Consider the following 24306-nt stretch of genomic DNA (forward strand, 5'->3'; position numbering starts at 1 on the left):
AGTAAAACCCTAATATAGATCTGTATAAAACCCTACCTGACCTGACCTGACCTGTTGTCCAGGTCTAAAACTCTAATCTATTTAACATCACTTCCTATTTTCTAACGCAGTGCAACTTCTTCTTTTTTCTCCTCCGCCTTCATCTTCTTCTTCTCCTTCTTCTCCTTCTTCTTTTTTCTTGTATTTTTTTTTATTGTTCTTCTTTGTTCTATCTACCTATGCTTGATAGATGGGGTCTGATGCTGATAACCTAATTGTTTCACGCTATGAGGAAAGATCTTGATATCTGCTTAATCTTCGATATACTTCATGATAAATATGCTACAGTCGTTTGTTGCTTGTAAAAACCTTGGCGATGGTGGAGTCTCATACATATTGCAGCTTCGTCAACTCTGCCTAGGTGTTATTTAGCATGAATAGTAAAACCAAATGTAAGATTTAGCATTCAGATTTACAAATCGATTTGTTTATAAAATGAAACATTACACAAAACTCATCGAAATGACATGAGTTTTGGTAATCCGACAATGGAGGAGAAACACCCAGAAAGTAGATGCAGTTGATGGTAGCAACGACGCTCTCACTGTACAGACGACGATAAAAGGTGCTCTGATGGCAACAGACGATGATAAAGGGTGCTCCGACAACAGCAGACGATGACAAAGGGTGCTCCGACGACAACAGTCAACGACAAAGGGTGCATTGTCAAAAGGAGCTCCTGTTACAGCAGATGGTGTGTCATCCAAAGGTGATCCGACGGCAGCATAAGAGTTTGTTGCTTAGGGCAAAAATGAAACACTTGGACTTTGAACAGTTAATATCATCCTCCATTTTCTAGATGGAGGATATTTTTGTCATTTTCTCAAAGTGATGCCGACACACACTGGGATGCGAGCCCCACGTGCTTATATACGTTGTGCTCATTCGGACCCCCAAACACATATAACCTGCTTGGGCTTGCGAGGGACGGCTAATGCAGCACTGCACCATTTTATCGCTTCTTGGGTGGCCGGTCGTGCAATGGCTCCCCAATAAGGCCTTATGGGGAAGAGGGCTTCCTACCAGGGCCTCATTACTGGGTTGGCAGATCATGATCGGGAGGGTCAGCACGGAGTTGAGATTGAATCATAAGGGTTTTCACCTGGCCAGTAGGTGCGCCCTCTGTCTTGGCGAGGTGGAATCGGGTTCCCATCTTTTTGGGGATTGTGTTTTTTTACTCGACTTGGGGCGATATGGGTTGCGCTCTGAGGATATCCCTTGTGGAGTGAAAAAAATAATTGTATTTTCAGGTGTGCGCTCGGATCTCTCTGCCTGTTTAGACTCACTGCGCAGAAAATGGCCTGCCGCACAGCTGGACGGGATAGGCAGGCGTCGAGCTGTTGTTTGATGGGGGATGGGTTTTCTGTGTTCCTGTATCGTATTTGGAACGGGGGACAGCACTGGATTCAGGCTCTTTTCTGTTTCGACTTTTTTTTTTACTGATCACCATGCACTGCTTTCTTTGTTTTGTAGTGCTGCTGGTGGGAGATTGATGTCTTTATTTTATCTGATTTTCTGTATCTGCAGCAGTCTGTGATACCTCATCATTGCCTGGTGGCCTATATTTTGTCCTGCATTTCTCATTTTCATCAATGATACTTCTTTAAAAAAAAAAAGTGAAGGAAATTTAGTTCTTCTAATGATCTTCCTCCTTTTCCACTAAGGCCTTGTTTGGAAGCCCACTAGAGTCGCAAAAGAGATGGGAGGGAAGAAGAAATGGGTGATGAAGCTGGAGTTGTCAATTACATTCTTGTCAGGTATAGTTGAAATGAGGTCATCTTCATTGTCATCGCCGCTTCCAAATCCAAATTTTCAAACGACAGAAGTGATGAGGTAAGTGGGAATTGGGAATATGTGGGATTCTCAAAATCCCCATCTCCCCTCCCATATCTAGCTCTCAAATAGAGTCTAAAATTCCCTCTCCATTGTCATATACGCTTCTTCTGCATGGTTCAACTCTCTGTCATTCCCCATCGTCATAACCATTCTAGGATCTCATTGATGTCAGTTGTTTGGATATCAAATCTGAACCTGTAGATGGATTCGGTATGGTTAATTTAAAAGGAGTTGAACCTTGGATAATGTTTTTTCAACCAAGAAACATGAACTTTTAAATCACAAAATTTGTGCTTTTTTCTGATGTTTGATTTCTGAATCGCCAAAAAAATGCTGAACACGTCCATTCTAGCCATTCAAATGCCAATTTTCACTGTGTGGACAACGTTGGTCACAATTATGAGGTCCAATTTGTTCAATACAACTTGTATCCATGATTTTTCTAGTAGCATGACGACAAATTTTGAAGAGAAGAGAAACATTATTTAAGGAGGCTACAATTGGCCATTTCTCTTACTTTACACAAGCTAGGACTACACTAAGTACAACAAATGAAAGACAACATTGCCTGGTTCTCTCTTATTCCCACGCTTACAATATTAAGAAACCAAAAAACCAATGAGAGAGAGGCACGGAAAGACAACCACCGACAAAATCTGAAAAACCAACCACAAGCCAAAAAGAGAGAGCGCCAATTGATCAAGGAGGACAAAAACCAACATGAACACAAACACACACACACACACAGAGAGAGAGAGAGAGAGAGAGAGAGAGAGAGAGAGAGAGAGAGAGAGAGTTTATCCATCAATTAGTCCCTCCGAGCACGGCCTTGAGCCTCTTGACCTCCGAGTCAGAGATGAAGGTGGTGGCCTCAACCAGCATGGATGGAAACCCATTACCGAACAGCGCCAGTGAAGTGATCTGCAGCCCCGGGCTGGCGCTGCTGAAGGACACGAAAGCCACCGCATCATGCCGACCCACGTTCAGCTGGAAGTGCAGCAGCCCCTGCGGGAACACCATCACCTCTCCCTTCTTCAGAGTCTTGTAGTACACAGCGTTGGAGTTGGAGATGAAACCAGCTTGGATCTTCCCCTTCACCACCACCAGCACCTCCGTTGCGCCAGAGTGCGTGTGAAGCGGCACAACCCCGCCTACGGCAATGTCGAGCCGGGCGATGGAGATGCCGAGGCCGTTCACGCCGGGGAACTGCATGGCAAATGCCGGGCTAACCGCGGCTTTGATGATATTAGATGTGTTGCCGGCAATGGCAAGGCCAGTGTACACGAAGTCATCGACAGAGACATTCGACGGCTTCTTGCATGCGTAGCCGGAGGGACTCTCCGGCAGCGACATGTCACCGACGCAGAAGTCCTGCACTGCACCATGAGTCAGTGTTGAGGAGAGCAAGCAATATTGGCAGAGAACAAGGAAGAAGAATAAGAGCCTCATTTTCTTGTGGTGTGGTTTTCTCCTTCTCCCTTCTCTTTTAAGAGGATAGAGAGTACGGGCCTTAAATTTATAAGAGGGAGGGAAGGATTCTGAGGGAGGGATGTGGATATGGGCCATGCAGAAGAGGAGGGCTCAGTACATATGAATGTGAACAATAATACGAGAGAAACGACAGCAAGTGTTCCTTTGTGTTGAATGATGTCTATTGCTACGCGTGAATCCCATCTGCTACTGCTTTTGCCCTCCTCAGGATAAGGAATGAGAGAACTGTGATGTCCCAACCCGTAGTCTGGTTGTTCATATATTTGCTGGTCCCAAGTAATGCTTCTGCTCCTTCATGAACGTAGCTTCTCTCTCTCTCTCTCTTATATATATATATATATATATATATATATATATATATATATATATATATATATATATATATGTGTGTGTGTGTGTTTTACCTGATTTACTTAGATTTACACTACCAAGAAACTCAACAACATTCCCATATAACTTAAGCAGCGCCGCACTCGAATGAAATATGACAAAGTTCAAGACTGAGAGCAGATTCAATAATCATCGAAGCTAGAGAATCAGGGAGCCGACTCAACCCCCATGTGACAAGATGACCCAGCCCCCGCTAAGGAACAACACGCCTCGAGCAAATGTCAACCTCTCCTTTTAATTAGCCGTTTGATTCCCTTATTTGAATTTATGGATTTGATTCTCTCACCCAAAAAAAAATATGAGTAAAGACGAATGAGATTTTTTTCCAGTTATGGCCCACCATTAATTGATATTGCTGTCGATAATAACAAAAGGATACAACAGAACCATTTTTTATCAAATGTGTTTCACTCATCACCTATGTCATCCCTATCTTCGTACCCCCTCATTGGGATTTCATTACTGCAAGTTGTTTTGTTCAAATCCCAAATCCACATATGTGATCTACATTATTCATTTAGCGAGATCAATATTTAAATTGCTGAAATCTGACGTGTGTACAGGATTTTTTAACAATTCACAAATCAACTGTTGACAAATACACAAAAATTTTTTATGATAAAAAAGCTATTTTTCGTTGAAAAAATTACGATCCAAAGGTCATTCCTCTTAAATTAACCAAATCCCATCTATAGGTCAGATTTTATTAAAATAACTTGCATCCTAAGATTTAAGATGGGTATGAAGATGGCAGATGACATAGGGGATGATTAAAAGCGAACTTTACTGTAAAGCTAGCGTTGCCCATAAACAAAGCTATGCTGCAGCAAACTCTTGTAGTTGCCTTTATTTTTGTATAAATAAAAACAAATGACTAAATGGGTTGTCCCAAATTTGGGTTGGCGTATTGGGGTGGGCTTTGGCTGCTAGACGGGCAGTCAAAATTCGATTCCCATGGGTGCTGCCCCTCTGCTCAATCCAACGCGTAGCATACCAGTACGACAACCATAGGTATGGCAGGCTGAGCCAGCGCGACCAATAAAAAAAATGACAATGAGTTGCATGGGAGTCTTTTATCTATGGCTCCTGGTATAGCAAACACCAGATTGCAATTGAATGGAAGTGGTTGCCTTTTCCATTACCCGAGCCATGACAGCAAAATCTTTCAATGGAAAGCTGTCATACTATCTGCCTAGGGGGCATGATCTTGCCTACCACTAGGGATGTTAACGGATCGGATGCTATCCGACATCCAACCCAAATCCAACTCTGATTAGTTGGAGTCAGATTGGGTAAAGAAAACTAAATCTGACTAATAATCAGAATTAGGCCTGGTTTAGGATTTCATTACCAAATCTGATGGGAAATTGATTCTGACAGATATCCGAATCCGACTACATGTATCTAATTCGATTCATTATTAGCCTTTCTCAATCAGAATCCTAATCTCAATCCAACTCTTATTAGTCAATATCTGACTAGTCGGATATGGTATTGATCACATCTGACCCCAATAAGAACCATTTGCATCCCTACCTACCACGTCAAATTTGAGAGGGTGGTAAGGGAACCACGAAGGTCTCCTCCACTTGATCCATTACATGAGAGCAGATGCAGTAATCGTGCCTGAACCCAACCACATAGTGCTGTGCCCCTCCATTAAGAAGGGGGGCCATTCTGCCCCCACCCATTTATGTGAGAGGATCAGGTGCAATGTGGTTTCACACTTTTAGTGTGCCGCTGTAGCGGATGGCCCTCCATCATTTTTTGGGCCCCATAACTGATATGCCTAGGGGTGGCAATAGGGTCGGGTTGGCATGTCAGCATACCTCAACCCAAACCCAACCTATTTATTAAACGGGTCTGCTGTGGCAAACACTAACCCGACCCATTTAATAAACGGGTAACCCGACATGACCCACCAACCCGTTTAATAAATGGGTTGGGTCGGGAAAACGGGTTGGCGGGTAGCGGGCGGTTTGGCAGGTCGGGTTGGCGGGTTGACCCACCCGCCTAACCCGTTTACGTTTGGCGGGTTGGCATACCCCAACCCGAACCCGAACCGTTTAATAAACGGGTTAGGCGGGTCGACCCGTTTATTAAACGGGTTGGCTTAAGCCCAACCCGAACCCGCCTAAGAGGCGGGTTGGAGGGTCGTGTCAGGTTTTGCCACCCCTAGATATGCCATGGAGGGTGATCAGGTGCAGTGGCATACTAAAAGTGTGAAATCACATTGCACCTTTATCTTTTCACATTTAAAAGGGCACAACCACGCCGCTATTGCGTTGGTTTTAGGCAACAGGAAACAATGGAAAAAGCCCCAACTGACCCAGTTACACCCCTGTAGAGAAGCACAGTAAATTTGACTCTTATCAGCAATTATGAACATAACTCCCAATAAGATCAATCTTTGCTGCCAAGCATTTCAATTCATCGGTCGTAAAAAAACATCATAGCATTATTAATCCATATTTATAGCATACAGTAAGTTTTCCAATATTAAAACAGAAAAAGACCATGAAATTTGATGAATATTCCTTTCAAAATATGATCCCCAAAATAGGGTGGGGACTTTACGAGACCATGCAATCCATGGCAGTACATGAAGAATCGTATGGAAGGAAACAAAGGCTGGTTGGGATAAGGTGATAATGAAAATCACCACTAGTTTTTTAATATCCACTACACATCTCTGAACGGAGGCATGTCCGTACCACCAAAATGCCCTGATGGTATTAAAATGCCCTTAATTAGAGAGCCCGAAGAGTCATACAAAAATGCCCGTGGGAAGAGCTTAAAAGGACTCCCCGTGGTGGTGCTCCGTACCACCATAATGAGGGTAGATTTTGGAAAAATCACCATCAGTGGTGATTTTGACAACAAAGGCACTTGCACATGGGTCAAGCTAATGGTGAGGCAAAAGTATCCACTTTGACAGCTTACAAAGGTTGCAGCATCTCAATAACTATTAGATTTGCATGACTATTTCGAGAACATGATAACATTCAGATAAAAATTTTATCTTGAAGCTCAACACTGGAGATTCACATATGAAATGTGCGAATCTTTTGATATTTGCAACGTTGGTGTCGACCATCTACAATTTAAAAGTTCGAGCTTCGTACCGTACATTTGTGGACATGAGACCTTCACGTAGTCAACATGTGAACCTTCTTTAATTAAAAGATCACATAAATTCAGGACCTTAACAAATGTATGTTGTGACCTTAACAAATGTATGTTGTGAATGACCTTACCTTTACATGTTTTCTTATTCGAGCTTGACAGGTCTATGTCATATATTTGCAGATGTCCTGACCTTCGCACAAATACCATGTAAACCGCTTTTAACTGAAAAATCGCATAAAGTCAAGATGTCCATAAATATTGTATGGAAACCCCATGTAAATGTAATGTGAATATATTCTAACATATGAACCTTATTACTTTTTCATGAATCACTTGACCCTCGTGTTATGTGTGTGAAGCTCCATACGTGCATTAAGTGTGAACTTACGTATGTATAAAAGTTGCATTTCACATTTGAGGAACATTTTCACAGTGTTAGAGATTTTGCACAATTGTTTGTGGTTGTCAACCTGTTTCTTAGCACCAACAATCAATTTTCAGGGATTTTTTTCTTTAGGAATGATTGTTCTTGCCTCAACATTGTTACATGTCATTGGCGTTTGGCACCTTATCGGCCTTTTTTATAGGGTTCATCACATTATCGATAGCAAGTTTTTTTGGTAAGCACAAGTTTCTTTGGTTGAATCAGTTATTTTGCACATCAATGGTATGATAAATACTTATTTTTACATATTCAATAGCCTATTCTATTTTTTTAATTTAATTTTATGTGAGCCTCCTTTGCCTGCATTAAATTTGGTTGTGTAAGAAATTTTTTATTCTAAAGACGGTAAGAAAAAATTTTGTCATGAAAACACCAACCACTACTAGAAAAAAATTTGTGATTGATTATTCATATATTCTTGTATGGTATAGGTTTGCTTTTTTAATCAATTGGGAACCTACTTCATGGACAAAAGCATGGTTTTCTGATGTAATGCACAAAAAATACAATATTAGTATGAGGAAGTCGAGATTCTTATGAATAAATATTCATCCTCATAAAGCAGTGATAGTTGAGCCATTTGTAAGAAAATTACTTGCAGAAAAAAAGGTTTATGAATTTGTGTCCAGTGTCATGTCTCTTGTCTATGAAGCATCTAAAGAGAGAGTGTTAGTGATTAGTTAGTGGTAAGAAGTTCAAGGAGCCCATGACTTTTGATTCATCGATCATTGTTGATCGGCCGGCTCGACTGAAAGAAGCAGAAGATAGAGTCATTTGCAGTGGTAATGATGAGATGGAGTATAAAACCCAAGAAAAAAAATTTTTAGGTCAGACCTGGGTCGGGTCCGAACCCAACCCGAATCTGAACCGGGTAACCCCCTCCCCCCCCACGATCTCTTTTTAAAAGAGGGTGCAGGTTAGGGTTCTCAGACAAAAACCTTAACCCTCCGCCGCAGCTGCTCGCCTCTTTGCCCCCGCTGATCCTTCCATCCGGCTGTCGATCATCACCGCCCCCGCTCTGGCAGCTTCGCCGGTGGCTCCTCGTCGGGTGACCGATCTTGGTCGGTATCCTTCGTTCCTGCCCTTGTCCCTCTCTACCTCACTCTTTTCTCTCGAGCCCTTATTGAAGGAACCCTCCTCAACGCTTTCCCTCTCGGTCACCTCTCTCGCTCGTGTTTCAGCCACCCAATGCCGGAATTGTTGTTGTCAATGACCCCCAACGCCCTCCCTTAGGTGAGCCTCTTCTTTCCCTTTCCCTTTCCCTTTCCCTTTCTCTTTCTCCCTCTCTCTTCATTGTCTTCTTCTTCTTCTTCTTCTTCTTCTTCTTCTTCTTCTTCTTCTTCTTCTTCTTCCTTTCCAGCAAGCCGACAAAGGCGACGCCTCTGCCACTTGAGTATGATCGACCGCCAGGGGCAAGGCCCCTGCCTCTTGTTTTCTCTAGAAGGCAAGGGTGAAGCCCCTGCCTTTGCTCTTCTTTTCAATGGCAGAGGCCAAGCCCCCTACCTCCACCTCCTTCGGTAGGTAAGGGCTTCGCCCCCTACCCTTTTTGTTTTTTGGTAGGCGGGGGTGAATACCCTTGCCTCCCTTTCTGGGGTTGGTCAAGCAAAGGCAAACCCCCTACTGCCCTATTTTTTTACAGTCACGGGTGGGGCAAAGCCCCATCCCTTCCCCTCTCCTTGTTTTCCCTAGACGAGTCGAGGCCAAGCTCGGCCTGACCCTCCGACCCTCCTTTGCGAGCTTGGAGTTGGGCTCAGCCTGACAGACCAAGCCTACCCCTCAGCCCTCCTTTATGAGCTGAGAGCTAGGCTCGGTATGACGATTGAGCCCACCCTTGCCCTTTTGTTTGTTGTTCTAGTTGGGTCTGAGCCCGGCTCAACTGTCGAGTCTGCCCCACCTCGTTTCATGTCTGATCTGGATTGGGCTCGGCCTGACAATTGAGCCCACTCTCGCTCTTTCAATGCTGGCAGGTGGGGCCAAGGACGGCCTGGTGGTCGACCTCACCCCCCAACCCCCTTTATTTTCTTTTCATACTTTAGCATGTATACTCATGCTTTTACTTTCTCAGCTTGCGCAATGGAGCTCGCTCGCACCTTGCATTCTGAGACATTCATCACATACACTCGTAGGTGTACGTTGTACCGCAACTCTCTAAGGTAGGAAAAAGTTGCGCAATGGACTTTGGATGAATTGAACTAAGTTAAATCATTTAAAAAGTGAATTAAAACATATATATATATACACTTTTAACTCAAGGATGCAGTTTTGTGATCCTTGTCCTTTTTACTTTCTGTCATTTACTTTTGGTCGTTGCGCTATAGTGCACAGGGTATTTACTTTTTGCGTCTATTTGCTTATGCAATTTATTCAGTTTGATACGCGGTTTCACATGTCAAATATTGTTTCCTGTTATTTACTTTCGCCGTCACTCTTTAGTGCACAAGCTTATATGTTTTTTAACTCAAGGACGCAGTTTTGTGATCCTTGTCATTTTTACTTTATGTCATTTACTTTTGGCCGCTGCACTATAGTGCATAGGCTATTTACTTTCTGCGTCTATTTGCTTATGCAATTTATTCAGATTGATAAGTGGTTTCACATGTCAAACATTGTTTCCTGTTATTTACTTTCACTGTCGTGCTTTAGTACACAGACTTATTTGCTTTATGCATCTATTTAGCTTGATACGCAGTTTCGCGGATCAAGCATCACTTACTGTCATTTGCTTTCGTAGTCGCGCTTTAGTGCACAGGCTATTTGTTCTTCTGTATTTACCTGCTTACGCATTTATTTAGCTGAGGTACAATTTTGTACCTCGAGCCTTGCTTACATTTTCAATTCCTGTTACGTCTTTTCAACCGAGGTATGGTTTTGTGCCTCGTGCACTGCTTACGCACTCTTGCGCCCAATGCGCATTTTTTCACTTTAGGGATCTACTTGCACCTTATCGTCGCACTACTTTGTGCACGGGCTTGCATTTCTTTGTTGACTTACATTTATGTAAGTACAGTCTAGAGCATATCCTTTATCGCTCGTTTATTTTGAAATGACACAAGTCACACTTATGCATTTTTGTTTTCAAAAAGAAATTCCTAAAATGAATCTGTGTTTCTAAATATGTGGTCTTGTTAAGCAGGTTTTGACAGTCGTTGTTGCACGATTGCAACCCAGTCTCCCGAATCAAAGTATTTGGGAGATATGCTTTACCACTTTTGTTGTGTATCTGATACAACTCGGTTGACCCTGATGAGGGGCATGAACTTGTGTTTTGGGGTGGTTCTTTTGAAAAACCCTTATCTTTGTTTATCAAGACAAGTATCGCAAGGTATGCACAACATACGGATACTGTGATAAACGAATGAGAGATCCATGGCGATCTCGCCTCGTTCAAGTTGCACAGTGCGGTACTCACGGTTTGGAAAGATAAATCATGTTCAAAATAAGATGAGTGGTTCAACATATTTTAATTATGCTCTTTTTCAAAAGATGTGGGTTTGCACGTGAGCACTAAAATTCTTAAGAAAAGGATTCCTTTTTGTGAACCCAGCTTTCCAAATAAACAGTTTTGCCAAGTAAAGTTTTAGAGTCTTTTTTGTTGCAAAATATCAGTCTAGTCTCCCAAATTGACATGTTTGGGAATAGTGTTTTTGCTACTTCTATTTGCATTTTCGATACAACTTGAATAATTTCATTTAGAGGCATGGGCATGAGTTTGGGTGAGGTTTCTGCTGAGAAACTTGTACCATTACTAATATCGCAAGGTATGCGCAACATGTTGATGTTGCGATATATTGCATGAAAGATCCATGGTAATCTCATATTCTGCAGTTTGCATAATGTTGTTCAAGTGTTTAAAAGACAGGATTTTGTCAAACTAGATATTTGTTGCATCACTTCTTTTGCAAAACTTTATTGTTAGGTTTCTTTTGGAGGAACCCATGCCCCTCTCTTCGTAGTCATACTTTTAGACATGTACGATATGTTTGGACTACAATGAGTAGGATGAGAGGTCTATGATCACCTCGAACGTGCAATGGCACGAGAATGAAATCGCATAATGGAGTAGGATTAGAGGCATGGGCATGAGTTTGGGTGAGGTTTCTGCTGAGAAACTTGTACCATTACTAATATCGCAAGGTATGCGCAACATGTTGATGTTGCGATATATTGCATGAAAGATCCATGGTAATCTCATATTCTGCAGTTTGCATAATGTTGTTCAAGTGTTTAAAAGACAGGATTTTGTCAAACTAGATATTTGTTGCATCACTTCTTTTGCAAAACTTTATTGTTAGGTTTCTTTTGGAGGAACCCATGCCCCTCTCTTCGTAGTCATACTTTTAGACATGTACGATATGTTTGGACTACAATGAGTAGGATGAGAGGTCTATGATCACCTCGAACGTGCAATGGCACGAGAATGAAATCGCATAATGGAGAGGTTTTCACCCTCACAAGTTGACCCTTCTCATCGTGGTTATACTTTTAGACATGTACGGTATGTTTGTACTATGATTAGTAGGATGAGAGGCCTGTAGTAACCTCGAAGCATGCAATGGCATACTATTAAAATCACATAATGATGATATTCGCCTTCACAGGCAAGTTGCTCAAGTGGGTTAAAAGATCAGAGCATATAGAATGGGTCTTCAATTAAATAACACCTGATGCACCCATTCGACCCGCTGTGTTCATCAAGGAAGATGATGGATTGGTACAAAACTTCGATTGATAAGTTGTTAACAACCACCATTTGGGAAAATGACTCGGTGTCCCCAGTCATCAAAGTTAGGGGATGGAATTACCAAAAATTATCCTAGGTGGTAGATCTCATAGACTTTTGCAGAAGTACAATGCATCAGTTGTCTACGAATGCCCTCGAAGAATTCTCTCTTGGTCAATGACCATCCTCTTGGGGAGCAGACTCAGTCAGCTATCCAGGTTATCTAAAATGCATGGCATAATAAACTCTTAGATTGGTCTCAGTTATTTCTACGTGTTGTGTCTTGTGCATACCCGCAAAGCCAGCTAATATCAAAACAATAAATATCCTGTTCACAGCACTTGTTGGCTCGAGTCTCTTATGATTAATAGAATTGTTTGTTGTGTAATTCCTTATAACTCGTAATCTACGAATTGTTTACATATTGTGATTAATGTAATTAACTATTATCGTGAAATTGCTTATATCTTATGATGGATGAACTGCTTACTTGGTGATAGTTAATAGCTCACTTGATTTCACAATTAATTGCTAGTTGCTTAACGCAATTGCTCATATTAGAGATACTTGTTCATTTGTATAATTTGTTGCTCATTCTAGAGGTGGCTTACTTGCTTAAGTAAATCAAACAATCATCCTTGTTACAGAGTATTTCACATTGATTATTGCTTATTTCAGTTCCACATTGTCTCACTTGTGCACCTACTATTTTTTCACAAAACTGACCCATTTTATGGGCATGTGATGTTTCAGACTGCGATGGCACGATAGCATGATGAGATCAAGATGAGACTTTTTCCCTGATGTTTCACTCTTGAGGACATTTCAATAATTTACATAAAGGTTTTCCTAAAAATCTCTCCTTTGTACAAGTCTTAAATTGCATTTTCATAATCTCTTTGGTTTCTTAAAATGTACAGAGTTTCAAATATGTTTGTCAAGGAAAGTTTGCGCTGTAATGCGCCCAAGGTCTATTGACTTGCTATTTCAAACACCATTTTCTGTTGAATTATTATTTAAAAACTCTAATAAATGAATGATTACAAAGCTTTCAAACTTAAAAGAAAAAAATACAAGTCTTGGATTTTTGGGCGTTACATGGAGAGAGTGGGGGGGGGGGAGAGAGATTGTGAGGGCGATGAGGACAAAGAAGGAACCTCAATAAAGGAGGACATGGTTGAGGTGGAGGAGAGAGTAGAGAAGGAAGAAGATCTACCTCAAGAAAATAAAGAGGTCAATGCTAAAGTAGAGAGTTGTCAAAGTGTAGGTGGTGAGAGGGTGAAGGAGGAACATCAACAAAGAGAGGAAAATATGGGTGAGATGGAAAAGGGTGGAGAATGAATAAGATCTACCTTAAGCAAATAAAGAAGCCAATGTTGAGGTTGAGAGTCATCATAGTGTGAGTAATGAGAAGGCAGAGAAGGAACCTCGGTAAAAAGAAGGGGCCAAGGTTGATGTAGAGGAGAGGGTGGAGAAAGAATAATATATATTTTACGCAAATAAAGAGGTCAATACTAATATGGATAGTCATCAAAGTGTAGGTAGTGAGAGGACAGAGGAGGGACCTCAACAAAGAGAGGAGGCCAAGGCTAAGGTAGAGGAGAGGATGACCAAATGGAAGTGCATGCTCTCATGAAAAAGTCATAGCGAGTTAGAATGTCCAATGTACAGACTGGGCTCATGGACCTTTTCAAATCTATTGATGTGTATGCAGTAATTGATCAATTATTTGCTGATGTGTATAGTTGTAACTATCATACTACAATGAATCAATTTTAATGTTAATTCAAAGATTAAATTGTGATATATGAATGTGTATAAAGCATGTTTATAAGATAATCAGTTATATATTGCAATTCATAATCATATATTCAATTATTTAGGTGTGCATAGTTGTTACAGTTATTTGTTGATGTGTGTAGTTATAACTAGTATACCACAATTAATCAATTTTATTGTTGTATCTATAATTAATTTGTGATATGTGAGTGGATATGAATCATGTAAGGGAGCTAGTTATATATTGTAGTTCATAATCATGCAATCAATGATTTAAGTTTGCAATAGTTGTGACAATTAATTTTTTATTGACATGTATTTGCAATTGGTATAGTACAATGAATCAATTTTAGTTTTTACTCAAAGATTAATTTATGATATGTGAGTGTGTATGAAGCATGTTTGTAAGAGCTCTAATTATATTGCAATTTATAATTATGTATTCAATTATATAGCTGTGCTATAGTTGTGACAATTATTTGTTGATGTGTGTAGTTGTAACTGGTAGATTACAATGAATCAATTTTAATATTGATTTAATGATTAATTTGTGATATGTGACTTATTTCATGCAAATTTTAATGTCATTATAGGATTTGCAATCATAAATAGTAGAGGATCCACAATCATTAACACATTAGTTTTATTCGTTCCAAGCATATGAGTGGTTTATAACATTGTCTGAGAACCAAAAGGACCAATTGAATTAAATATAGTCCTCATGATTCTTGGAGGTTGCACCATAGACTAGTTGTCATAGTCTTGTAGATGTCATCCTGCAATTTTGAAATCTTGCGACCAACACTTTTCAGTTCTTAGAATTTGACCTCACCATCACTTTGGAATATGTGGCACGCATCACTGGATTAAAGTGTCATGGGAAGTCAGTAAATGCACCAAGGTTTTGAAACCTCAAGTATAAATGTCAGGTTATATTGAGAACAATTAATGATACATTTGAAGGTGATAAGCTCAAGCTGTCATGGTTGAGGAAAACATATAATAGCAGCAAATCAAAAAGACTAAAGGGAAAGATATCATGCATGGGTGAGAAGGTCGGTCATAGAAGAGACAAGGAGTTGAAGTCATTCCTATTGTATTTCCTTGGCACCTATGTGTTCATCGACACTAGTGGGATGACCATCTATGCATCTTACATGCAACTTGTGAGAGACCAGGATCATGTCTATGACTTTGCATGTGGCAAGCTTCACTTGTACACCTATATGTATATTTGAGTCAGGTGAAACAAGATAGGAAAAACTTAGTTGGTATGCTAGTTTTTATAGAACTACAAAAAATAATATCTTAATTTGATTTATATAAAAACATAAATTTGTGATCATTGAAGTAATTAGTGTAGCACAACTTGCCCACTTTGCAGGTTTAGATATGAGAGAACTTAAACATTGGAAGATCCATTAGACATGACACAATTGCATGGGTTTCATGTATGGCAATATAGAGCAGGTGCCCTTTATTAATGTTTGAAACTTCATTATGTAGATAATGTGATGCCTCTATAGAGAACATGAAAATAATGACGTGGATGTTATTGCAAATGTAATGGATCTCTCCAAAAACGACATATGAATACACAACATGAATGAATTTGAATGATAAATTATGTAATATCACGTATTTTTATATTTAGTCATTTTTAGATTTTTCAAAAATTTGGCTAAGTATATAAGAAAAATTGTTTGAACCTCGATATTAAACCAATGCTTTTGAGTCTGGGCTTGCCCATGTATCATCAACTAGGTCTAAACGACCCATTTAAAATATAAGAAAGAATTTTATTTTTGACCTTTAAATTGGAAAAAAAATTGGGTTATTTTTGGGTAAATTTTGGAATTTATATTAATGTAATATACCGTTGGATGTGTCTCAGAATTTTGTGCGCAACGATATGTTGCTTTTCCAAATTTGAGTTTCAGTTTGCCTAGAAATCACATTTTTTCAAAAAAGGGGTAGTTTATCAGTTTGGATCCAGATTTGGATCAGACTGGATCCAATAGTTTTAATCCAAATTAATATGGATCTGGACTCCATCCAAGACCCACATTAATTTGGATTTGGTCCAGTCCAAAATCTATTTGGATTTTTGGAGATAGATTTGGATCTTGGATCTTAATCCAAATCCAAATCCATGTCCAACTATTTTTCAAGCTTTAAATTCACTTAAAACTTTAAACTTATTTAAAAACTTTAAATTCATTTAAAATCTTTAAATTAGAGTTAATTTAGGTTGAGTAGTATCTCAAATTAATTTAGCTATTTTTGGAAACTTCTAAATAATTATTAATTATGTAATACTAAATAATTAATTAATTTTTATTAATTCTTATTGTTAGGGTTGTTTAGGACTTTCTAATGAAGTCCATGTACATGCCTAAAGAGACTTCATTAGTTTTGGAAGACTTTTGAAAATTTTAGAAACTTTGAAAAAGTCAAAATATAGAGTTTTGAAAATTTTAAAAAAGAGAGAGGGAGAGAATCCTCCAAGGAGGAAACTCTCCTTCTCCAACCCATTTAGAGAGGGCTGAAGAAGGGGGAGGGTATCACTCCCATCTTGTCTATATAAAGTCAAAAAAAAAGAAGGAAAGAGAAAAGAAGAAAAAGAGAAGGAAAGAAAGGCAGAGAAAAAGAGAGGAAGGAGAGCTGCTCTAGCCCTCCACCCACATTTTTCAACCTTCACCCTCATTTTTCTTCATTTTTTTTATTCAAGGTATGGGTTTTCTTTCTTGAATCAAGTGAGAAATTGATACAGATTGGACTTTCATGCAATAATTTGATAAAAATCCATGGAAAGAGTGGTTATATCTATGTTTTTGCAAAGACACATGGAGGATGATGCGTAGATCTTCCTTCATGGTTGTGTTCTTAATTATTCTCACTCTTTCATACAATAAAAATTTTGTATATGCTAAAACAAAATCTTTATTGTTAGTAGATAAACTTAATTAGAGGTTCAGCAGAAATCTGGAATCATAAACATAGTGGGATTTTATAAGTTGCATAGGCATTTTTTTTTCTTTTAATTCATGAATCTATGAATCTAAAATTTATTCATGAATCCAACTATATATATCTGATATTTTAATTCATGAATCGGTAAGATGGTTGTGTGAGACTGCGTAAATCTACAAATTTATGTATCATGTATGTGTGAGAAAGTTGAAAATTTTTGTGTGCGTGACTTGAAACCTTATGTGACCGTAGAGCTATATGAATGCATAAACAGTATGAATGATGCTGGGTAATATTTGCAGAGTAAAATTTATGAGAATGTACAAAATTTAATATATGCACACTTAGGAAAGAGCACATATGCAAACATATTGAATGTGATTATGGCCATGTATGCATATTTGCAGTATGATTCAAGATATGAATGCTAATTTGTATGGAAATAGGCATGCGTGTACAAGTTTAACAGTTACACTTTTGCATGTACATGCAACTTGATTTTTGTGCACATCTATGCATGCACATTAACTATATTCAGCTTAGCACAGTCCAAGCATGATTACTCATGCTGGACTGGCTTGTAGCCCTACCAGGTTGGGTGTAGCAGAGCATGAACCTAGCCCTGTTGGGTCCAGCTAGTTGGTTGGCCAAGGTAAGGTCTGCCAACACCTACCAGGTGCTGATAAACTCTACCTGGCCTTACCGATTTGGTTGGACAGGGGTACTCTTGTTGATAGATGCAGAAATGTGCATGTTGATTTAATGAATTTGTGATGCTAAAGAAATTGTGGATGTTTTGAAATAGAGATTATCATCTATATATAAAGAAACGTAAAAAGTTATGGCACACTGATAGGAAAAACAAGAACCATATACCTTAACAATTTAAATTAGTACTCTGAATCTGTTGTCAATTATTGCAGGTAATCCTGGCCGGCAAGAGGCCTCAAAGATTATGATACTGGAGACATCGTTAAGGGGTTTTTAGTCAAAAAACAAAAATTCTCCATCAGGAATTACGTGCATTATTGACCCAGAAGCAAAAAAAATAACATATTGACCTTATATTAGGTATAGCAAAAATATCTACATCATAATAGTCATACGAACATTGTATTGTTGAAAGCCTCCTTGAATTGGGAATTATAGCTTGATACCATTTACTTCATTGCAGTTTGAGACATGATATCTGAAATATATATATATATATATATATATATATATATATATATATATATATATATATATATATATATATATATATATATATATATAACTGATTATTACATGTTTGATGTTGAGATCTGTTATGGTTGTTTGTTTTGGTGGAGAACCTAATCAAATTTCTTTATAGATCCTCCTATTTAGACTCCATTTTACATGAGAAACAAATGGTGTTTTCTGTCTTTTAGGGATATCCTCATGCTGGCCTATTTTTACAAAAGAAAAAAATTATATATATAAAGATGAAACACTTTGTGTTTTTCATAAATCTGGAATTTGAGAGTTTGTATGCATATAAATTTCCAGATTATGTTATGATACATGCTATGAATGAGAAATTACCTTGTGTTTGAATTTGTGTGACATGCTTAAGTATTATGTGATATGAATGTTGTTTCTAACACACACACACACACACACACACACACACACACACACACACATATATATATATATATATATATATATATATATATACACACACATGAACTCATGTATATTTCGCATATACATAGATGCATAAATGGTTCACGTGTTCCAAATTGAGATAATTCATGAATGAAAGCATGTATATGAATGGTTACATGAAAGCACATGCACATGAGTAATGAACATATGCATATGAATGTTATATTTCATGCACATTGTTAAATTGGTATATGAATGTGCCTTGGAAAAAGTGTGACATCATTGCATATATAGCATGTTGCTATGATTTTTGCATATGATGTATCGATGATGAATGGATCATTGTTGACCTGGTGAGCCCTGAACCTGGATTGCTTCTTTATTTGTTCTTATGCATCATAGAAATCACATTTTGGCATTTTCCTCTATATTGCATTGTTCTGCATTTTTTCATAAACTAGAGTCCTATGATGAGCCCCGCATTTGAAAATGTGAATTTATGGTATTAATTTGGCATGCTGAATTACAAATTAATGAAATAGCTATTAATAATAAGATAAAGAAATAAAATTGTATAACATACGTTCTAAGATGTCTCATCGGGAGTATGAGACTCTTGGAGTTGCGGTTTTTAGGAAAATTGAAAGGACATAAAAACTTTGTGTGTTGTTGTGCCCCTGAACCCGATATTGAAGTTCTTCTTCTAACCACGGTTTTAGGAAGTTTTCGCTACTTTGCCTGGGGGTGGTGTGTCGACACAGCTATTGTTTTGGTATACCAAGAAAAGTGGCATTTGTGGATGGGTGGTCCCTGATGTCCCGACATTAAATGTGTGGTTTAATGTTCCGAAGGTTGTTTCGGTCGATGGCTAAGTTTGAAACTCAGTAATAAAATACAACTTGTGTGCTAAGTTATCCTGGAAACCCTACTTCACCTCGAAAATTCTTACCTATTTGGTGTATCCACGGGCAATGGTAATAAAAAGTGTGACTTAAATGTATGTGCATCTTAATAGAGACATGCATGTGAAAGAAGACATGATTAAAAATAATATTTTTTTTCATGCATATACATTGAGTTCATGCATTTTCCTGTTATGCATTAGACCATGCATATTTACTTATTTCTCTACTTGTCCTGTATGATTAACTGCATGATATTCTATCATGTTGCATGTTGAATATCTTTAATGTTTATCTTAATTATATTCTTATTGCAGTAGTATCTTTTTAAATTATTGCATGAATTCTCTTTTGTACTCTTTATGCTTATTTGTTTCATTAGAGTAACTTGTACTCATAATCTTGTTTGGTTCTGACACCTATTTTTTTTTTATATCTTGCAGCCTCAGGTACTCAATAAAAAGACATGGTTCTGGGAGAGCTACGAGTGTATCACGATTGCTGAACAGATCACTTAGGGACAACATGGTTGTACTCTTTTACTTACTTTTTTTGGCTTACTCTAATTTTTTATTATTTTGCACTTGTCTTAAACTATTTAATTTGAATTAATAAAGTTGATTCAGCTTGAGTTTGGTTTGAAAGATGGGGTGTAAGATCCCTTATGGTTGGTTGAGTTATCCAGTTAGGAATGAAACTGTAGAGGCCCTGGGTTTCTGAGAAGACTTTCGCAATTGATTAAAAAAAAGTACACTTTTTCAGGGGTACAATTTGGGGTCGTTACAAATTATGAGTTGAGTAGTGCAGTAGATTAGCTATAGTCAGTCATCACCCAGTAATCCTCCCTCTGTGAGCAAAACCATTTCATATTATCACAGGTATCAATTGAATGATTACTCCACCATGTTTCTCAAGGAACTACAAAATTGGTGATGTCATTACTACATCGATGTAGATGCTTATAAGCAACAATTTGCTATTAGTTCTAGCATCAAGAGGGGCAATAGGATGGTAATGCAAATTGCATACATTGATTACCTCGTATATATTATCATGGTGCATGATATTCATAATTTGTTTATAAAACTTATATACTTTATTTACAAATGCAAGGGGGGCAAGCAAATAGGAGCTCATAGTCCAATGTATAGAAGAACTTCAGGTAAAGAGGGAGTTTCAAGTGATCAGTTAAATACAAATGCAAAATTAGCAATTTCTAAGGTTGAAATCTCTCAACTGCATGCAACTTTGACGACCTTGAATCAATTACTTTGAGATAAAAGATAAGCTTCTGGAAGCCCATGAATAGTTGTTTGCTATGAAGGATAAGGGGATTTATGATATTAGAGCATGTGTGCAGGTGCTACAACATCCACAAGAGTCACAACTCATAGATTTATCGGCTAACATGTGACCTTTAATTTTTACAGGAATATGAAATGTTATGTACATAACATATTATTTATATTATGTTAATTGTTGTAATTCTTTAATGTTGCAAAAATTGAATTTGAATGCATGTATTGACATAGATGTGATTTTTTATAAAAACATGAATTGTTTTTTAAATAATATACTTTTTATATTGTGATGATGGTTGTTATGATTTTTTAATGTCGCAAAAATTGAATTTTAATGAATGCATGAGCATAGATATGATATGCAGAGAGTAGGACATTTGTGTTTTTACTTAACCTCTCAAGTGATGATATTTGTATATTAGAGTTAACAAGCTTACTCATGAAGTTTGCATGATAGAGTGTGCAGATATCAAGACAATCGCACAGTTACTTACCTCTAAAATTATTATGTTTTCATGTTAGAGTTAACTTCTTAAATGATGAAGTGCACATGTTAGAGTGTGCTGATATTAAGACATTTACACACACACTTAACCTTCCAAGTGATAAGTTGCAAACCTCACAAATATGTCTATTACTATGAGCACAAATGTCCTAAGGTCCACACACTTCAAATATGCAAACCTTCTTAGTTCATGCTCATATATTAAGTCAAAATCACTTTATAAAATTTTTTGGTTGATATAATCATTCAAGATGTATTTTATTTGTCACTTATTCATACATTCAAATACATATTTGTTCAAACATTCATTGATTATTTTGGCATATCACACACAACTCATGCACACATTCAACCCTATATACAATCACATGCATATTCATTCATCAAACACATATAATATCAACTTAAAAATTAATTACTAAGATATAAAAAAGAAGGTTAACAACATGTGAGATATAACGCATACATGGAGTCATAAATCATCATACACATGTTAAAGTACACAATAATTCATATCAAATATTTTTTCACATTTTTTTAGAAGTAGTTTCTTCATCACACACCTTTGGCTCTGCCTCATTGGTTGTCTTTGTCACTAATATGGTTGCCTTTGCATCTTTGTTGGTCTCTTCTATTTTTACCTTCTTATTCGCAATATCTTCATAGTATTCGATCAAAAATGTCCTTATATATGTTATGTTCACCTTAAAGGTTATTAATAAACTAATTAGCTTATATTTTAAACACCCAACAAAACTATACATGGCAGTGTATTTACGTGAAACTGAGTTGCTTCTCTTTGCCCAAATACTTCATCTGCATTAGCACAAATATACTACAATCATACATATTATAATTATATTGTCAAAAACATGTACATGTACGTATTGAGTTAGTAATCATGTATGAAAGTAATTACTCATTATCATGTTGAAGAATCCCTTCTATGAGCTAGATTTGCTATTTAGCATAAATATCATAGCCAAATTGGTCAATGACACAACATACCCAAAACCCAATATTAATCCTACATAATATGAGTGCATTGAGAAAACTAAAGACATTATTGAATAAATTAACAGCTTGTACTACATTTGTGATGTCCTCATCTACATTTGTTGTGGTTCCAGTGAAATTATACAGCCTAATCTCCTTTGCATTCATGTCCAAATCTCAAAGAGACCAAATTTGATTATTCTAATTGAAAGGAATTCAAAATTGTACAATAAATCAAGTATGCATTATTACAAAGAGTCAATTCACTATGACGGATACTTTGTCACTTTTTTTAAAAAAGATACAACAAGCTATAGCGCTCTAAGAAAGCACGAGCCTCACTTCGCCTAATGAGTTTACTAAATAATAATATTAAGCAGTTAGCTTTTGTGAGTCAAGAGAAAATAGTACTATCACTTTCAGGATTCATCGAGAACCACGTGTTAAGGTAAACCGTTTTTAGTAACTTCTTTCATGATAACTACTCTCCCTGATGAATGCATTCAATTTTGGTTATGAACAATTTTAGATATTATATAAATAACATTTGTGATACAGTAATGTTAGATTTAAATCAATGTATAAAAACAAACAAATATGCAAACCTAATACTTATATGACTTGTCAACATTGTCTCCATGGTAAATGCTTACTCATGCTACAATTAGCTTACTCATGCTACAATTATTCTGGTTATTGCATTGGTTGGTTCTCATTAACTTGTTTTCATGGAAAATTATAATTGAATATAAATATGTTACATGTACTTCAAATAAATGTATGAACATGTAACTTGTTTTCTTATACTTCTTACCAAAATAGGTTTCATGCTTACATGTGATTATTTAAGTACAATCTTTCTTCTATCATATTTTTCTATACATGTTTTATTCATGTCTTGTCCACTCAATGTCCCCTATCGCAAAATACCTAAGATGTACACAAAAGATATAGGAATAATAAATTCATCAACTCTCAACAAAAATATTTGAGCAATTCATTAAAAAAATCTTAAAAAATGTGTTTTCGCCTGTTGTGGCCAATCTCACTACATATAATGCACTTATACAACACAACATCCTTTGGTGTTGTTATTCATTGTAGGTCGCCTTGGTTTATGTGTTGCCTTTGGTAAATAGACAAATTAAAGAGTCAATGGAAGGTTGTGTAAAACATTATCCGTCATTGAAAAGAAATGTGAATATATGATATGCAGCTTTATATGAATCAATTTTTAAGTATTTGTTAATGTAATCTTTTGGTAGCTTGTCATCATACATAATGCATGCAATTACATGTTCACTTGAAAACTCACTCACCTGCCACTTCTTACAAGAACATTCTCTCTTCTCAATATCAACATTGCAACCATAACATCACTCATGGTCCTCATACCGGCATCGATGATAATGTATGACAACTACACATAATTGTTGTGCCTTTTTTTAGGCTTTTATCTTTTCTTTTGCCTCAAGCATGACAATGTCTGGCATTTTATATCTGATGTTCATTCTTTTCTCAATAGTGTTATCAGCATGATACAAAGTCTCTCAAAAAGAGACATTAAGAACTTGTCACGTATGAGGAGAATCCTTGAATTGAAGTTTTCTGTTATATTAGATGTCAGACACCCATACATTTTTCCTTAAAAATGAGATGTAGCCTAAACATTGGTTCCATGTCAATGACAATATAATCATATATGGCTTGATTTTGTTCATGTATTTTTTAAGAAAATATTGCATTTTTTATTGCCGTTGCTTGTGTTGTGCTCCACTAAAGTGCATTTAGTTGTGCACCAAATTTTCTTGCAAAGTTATCTATCAAGTGCTAATGCAATATCTAATATGATAATTATGCTATATATGGGAACAATATACAAGTCATGGGTGCCTATTTGAGAAAACTGTTAATTGTCTTCTCTCTCCAAACTTGTCGTGATATATGAGTTCTTCTTTTAAACCCTCTAGAAATCATGCACATGACTTCGAAAACTCTTTATCTACAATTAGAAATTTTAGAGGAAATATTTTGACAGCAAGATCAATATTATGCATCGACGATAATATACTCATGTATTTTTCTTTTAGGAATATATCATATATCATAAGAATTGGATAGCACCTTTTTTAAAAGTCATTGATGCATGGACAAAAAGATTTAAAAAA

The 24306-nt window shown here is 37.2% G+C and overlaps 1 protein-coding gene across 1 annotated transcript; it reads right to left on the minus strand.

Annotated features, from left to right (window-relative positions):
- Positions 1 to 2336: 2336 nt before the first annotated feature.
- On the minus strand, positions 2337 to 3657 carry LOC149846870 (germin-like protein subfamily 3 member 3). The gene has a single exon (XM_089996626.1). The coding sequence runs from the start codon at positions 3439 to 3441 to the stop codon at positions 2680 to 2682; it is 762 nt and encodes a 253-aa protein (XP_089852752.1). The 5' UTR covers positions 3442 to 3657; the 3' UTR covers positions 2337 to 2679.
- Between the last annotated feature and the right edge of the window lie 20649 nt (positions 3658 to 24306).

The sequence above is a fragment of the Nuphar pumila genome, chromosome 2 (genome assembly GCF_984573655.1).
Source record: "Nuphar pumila chromosome 2, dmNupPumi1.hap1.1, whole genome shotgun sequence".
In the NCBI taxonomy this organism is placed as follows: Eukaryota; Viridiplantae; Streptophyta; class Magnoliopsida; order Nymphaeales; family Nymphaeaceae; genus Nuphar; species Nuphar pumila.